The sequence below is a fragment of the Pteropus vampyrus genome, unplaced genomic scaffold (assembly GCF_000151845.1).
Source record: "Pteropus vampyrus isolate Shadow unplaced genomic scaffold, Pvam_2.0 Scaffold255, whole genome shotgun sequence".
In the NCBI taxonomy this organism is placed as follows: Eukaryota; Metazoa; Chordata; class Mammalia; order Chiroptera; family Pteropodidae; genus Pteropus; species Pteropus vampyrus.
In genome coordinates, this window is record NW_011889036.1 from 105,846 (window position 1) to 109,822 (window position 3,977).

General features: G+C 37.8%; 1 protein-coding gene across 1 annotated transcript in view; it reads left to right on the forward strand.

Moving 5' to 3' along the window:
* Nucleotides 1-3,977, forward strand: part of LOC105301928 (mucin-16) — a 142,897-nt gene that overhangs the window by 70,095 nt on the left and 68,825 nt on the right. The window contains exons 22-23 of the mRNA XM_023520274.1: nt 3,413-3,534; nt 3,879-3,946. Of these exons, the coding sequence (XP_023376042.1) occupies nt 3,413-3,534; nt 3,879-3,946 (190 nt within the window). The remainder of the gene's footprint in view (nt 1-3,412; nt 3,535-3,878; nt 3,947-3,977) is intronic.

Consider the following 3,977-nt stretch of genomic DNA (forward strand, 5'->3'; position numbering starts at 1 on the left):
GTTAAAATGACTGTATTACCTAAAGCATTACACAGGTTTAATGCAATCTTCATCAAATCCCATTAGCATTTTTTAAAGAAATAGAACAAAAATTCGTCAAATTTGTATGGAAGCACAAAAGACTCCGAATTGCCAAAGCCATCCCGAGAAAAGAGAATGTGACTGGAGGCCACACTCTGCTCAACTTCATATTACATTACAAAGTGACAATAATCAAAATGGCATGGTATTGGCAGAAAAACAGATACACAGACCAGTGGAACAGAATTGAGCGTCCAGAAGTAAACCTATGTTCATGTGTGCAAATAATTTTCTACAAAAGAGCTAAAAACATTCAGTGAAGAAGAAAAGCCTCTTCAAAAAAAGATGCTGGTAAAACTGGAAAGCCACCTACAAAAGAATGAAACTAGATTGCTGTCTATCACTACACACCAAAAGTAACTCAAAATGGATTAAGGACCTGCATATAAGACATGAAACAATAAATTGCATAGAGGAAAACATAGGTGCTAAACTCATGGATTTGGACTTAAAGAGGATTTTATGAATTTGACCTCAAACACAAGAGAAGTAAAAGCAAAACTAAATGAAAGAGACTAAATCAAACTATAAAGCTTCTTCTCAGCAAAAGAATCCATCAACAAAGTAAAGAGACAACCATCTGAAGTGGAAAATATATTTGCAAGCAATGCCTCCAATAAGGGCCTAATATCCAAAATATGAAAAGAACTCATATGACTCAATAACAGCAACAAAAACAAAAACAAAAAATCCAATTAAAAATGGGCAGAAGATCAAACAGACACTTCTCCCGGGAAGACATACAAATGGCCAACAAACCTATGAAAAGATGCTCCACATTGCCAGCTATTAGAGAAATGCAAATTAAAACCACAATGAGATACCATCTCACACCTGTTAGAATAGCTGTTATCAACAGGGAAATTAAGTAATAACAAGTGTTGAAGAGGATGCGGAAAAAAAGGAACCCTCATACACTGTTGGTGGAACTGCAAATTAGTACAGCCACTATGGAAAACAGTATGGAGGTTCCTCAAAAGACTAAGAATTGATCTACCATATGATTTAGCAATCTCTCTACAGGATATTTACCTCAAAGACTTGAAAACATATATTCCAAAAGATATTTGCACACTGATGTTCATAGCAGCATTTTTCACAATGGCCAGAACATGGAAGCAACTGAAGTGTCCTACGATAGATGATTGGATAAAGACGGTGTGGTACATATATGCAATGAATATTACTCAGCCATAGGAAGAGATGAAATACTGCTATTTGCGACAACGTGGATGGACCTTGAGGTAATTGTGCTAAGGAAAATAAACCAGACAGAAAATATTTAAAACCACATGATGTCACTTATATGTGGCATATCAACCTAAAAGCAACAAATGAACTGGACAAACAAACAGAGACTAATGGATATGGAAAACAGACTAGAGTTTACCAGAGGGTAGGTGGGGAGGGGAGAAGTAGATGAAGTAAAAGGGGTCAAATATGTGGTGACAGAAAGAAATCTAACTATGGGTGGTGAACACACAACGCAATATATGTATGCCTTATTGCTAAATTCTACACCTGAAACTTACTGGATTTCGTTAACTAATGTTACCCTAATAAAAAAATTTTAAAAATAAGAAAAAATAAGAAGACAAAGAGGTACCCAACTGAATGGAAGAATATTCTTAGGAACAACACTCTAAATAAGGGGCTAATATCCAAAATATACAAAGAACTTATACAACTCAACAAAATCAAAACAAAGAATCCAATTAAAAAATGAACAGAGAACCTGAAGAGACATTCCCTCCAAGAAGGCATGCAAGTGGATAACAGACATATAAGAAGATGCTCAACTTCACTAGCTATTAGGGAAATGCAAATCAAAAGTACAATGAGATACCACCTCGCATCTGTCGGAATGGCTATCATCAACAAGACAAGTAATTACAAGTGTTGGAGAGGTTTTGGGGGAAAAAGAACCCTCATGTATTGCTGGTGGGAATGTAAATTGTACAGCCGCTATGGAAAACAGTATGAAGTTTCTTCAAAAACTTAAGAATAGAATTATCATATGATCCAGCAATACCTCTGCTGGGTATCTATCCAAAAAATTTGAAAACATTTATTTGTAAAGATATATGTGCCTTGATGTTCATTGCAGCATTATTCATTGTGGCCAAGATTTGGAAACAACCAAAGTGCCCTTTGATAGATGATTGGATAAAAAAGATGTGCTACGTATATACAATGGAATGACTTAGCCATAAGAAAAGATGAAATATTGCCATTTGTGACAACATAAATGGATCTTGAGATTATCATGCTAAGCAAAATAAGCCAGACAGAAAAAATTGAGAACCATATGATTTCACTCAAATGTGGGTTATAAAACTGAAAGCAACAAATGAAAAGAACAAATAAACAAAAACTCATAGACACAGACAACAGTTTAGTGGTGACTAGGTGAAAGGGGAGAGCGGGGAGGTAGATAAGGGTAAAGGGGGTCAAATATATAGTGACAGAAGGAAATTTAACTTTGGGTGCTGTACATGCAATGCAATATACATATGATGTATTATTGAACTGGACACTCAAAACCTGCATTATTTTGTTTGTTATTTAATAATTTAATAATTTATGTTTTAATTAATAATGTTCTCCCAATAAATTTAATAAAATAAAAAATAAAGTTGCTTTCTTATAAAAAAAAAAGGTGGTGATAGCATAGGGATCACTACTCAGGAGAGAAAATCCAGGGACCTCTCTGGGGAGGAGGGGATCAGAGAGAGGACTTATGTCACTAAGAAGCCCACTGAAGGGTGGGGGTCTCTGGGTTAGATGCTCTGAAGGGCAGTAATGGGTAGAATGTTTGTAGCCACAAAGCTTATTTTTTTATGGCTATCAGATGTCAGGTGCAGTTTTACAGGGTATGCAAAGCAGGCAGGCTTGTAATGGCTTAACTACGGTGTTTGTGCTGTGCTTAAAATAATTGTTGTGTAAAAATTTGTTTAGTCCTTGGAAACTTTTGAGTCTGCTGTGAAGAAATGAATAACCTAAGGACTAATTTATAGAGATCATCTTTGGATCATTAATATAATGCCCTGGTACCATCGTCTTTAGTTTCTGTATGTGGCCCAAATTGGAAACCATGTAAAATAGAACATACCACTGTTCCGCCCCCCAAACCCCCAACTCCATCTCCAGCCTCAGATGAACAGGAAATGATACCCATAAGAAGCCTCAGGCATGAGGACCTCCTCCCTTGTATCTCTAAGATGATAAGGTATCTCTAAGCAGGCTGGGGTTGTGTCCCAGTCACCCTTGGCCCCACGTCTGGTCTAACACTGACTTGAGGCATGGCCTTTCCTCCCTCTCCCCACTACAGTTGCTGGCTTTGCCCTGGTGCCCTTTACCCTCAACTTCACCATCATCAACCTGCGCTTCACGGAGGACATGCATCCTGGCTCTGCAAAGTTCAACTCTACAGAGTCAGTTATACAACACCTGGTGAGATCCCCCCTGCTACTTCTCTTTTACAGCTTCCTCCCCACCCTCTTTGAGTCTCCTTGTACAATTTTTTGGAGGATATAGAGGGCCGAGGAGGTAGACAGTTCCAGGTTCAAAACTTGGAATTGCCATTGACAAGTGATGTGAATTTGGAGTAATGATCTTGCCTTTTGGTACAATTTCATCATCTGTAATACTGAGACAGTAAAAGCACTTATCCTGAAGGATCCTTTTGAGAATGAAATGTGATATGACATGATTAGGGAGCTGTTGTTTTAAATACTGTGTTTTAAATGATGATTACCTTTACATTAATTTCCATCCACCTGCTCCTTCCTCCTCAGCTCAGGCCCTTAATCACCAACAGCAGCATTGGTTCTCTCTACACTGGCTGCAGACTGACCGCACTAAGGTGAGACCCCCTCTTTGTCTTGCCTTCAGAG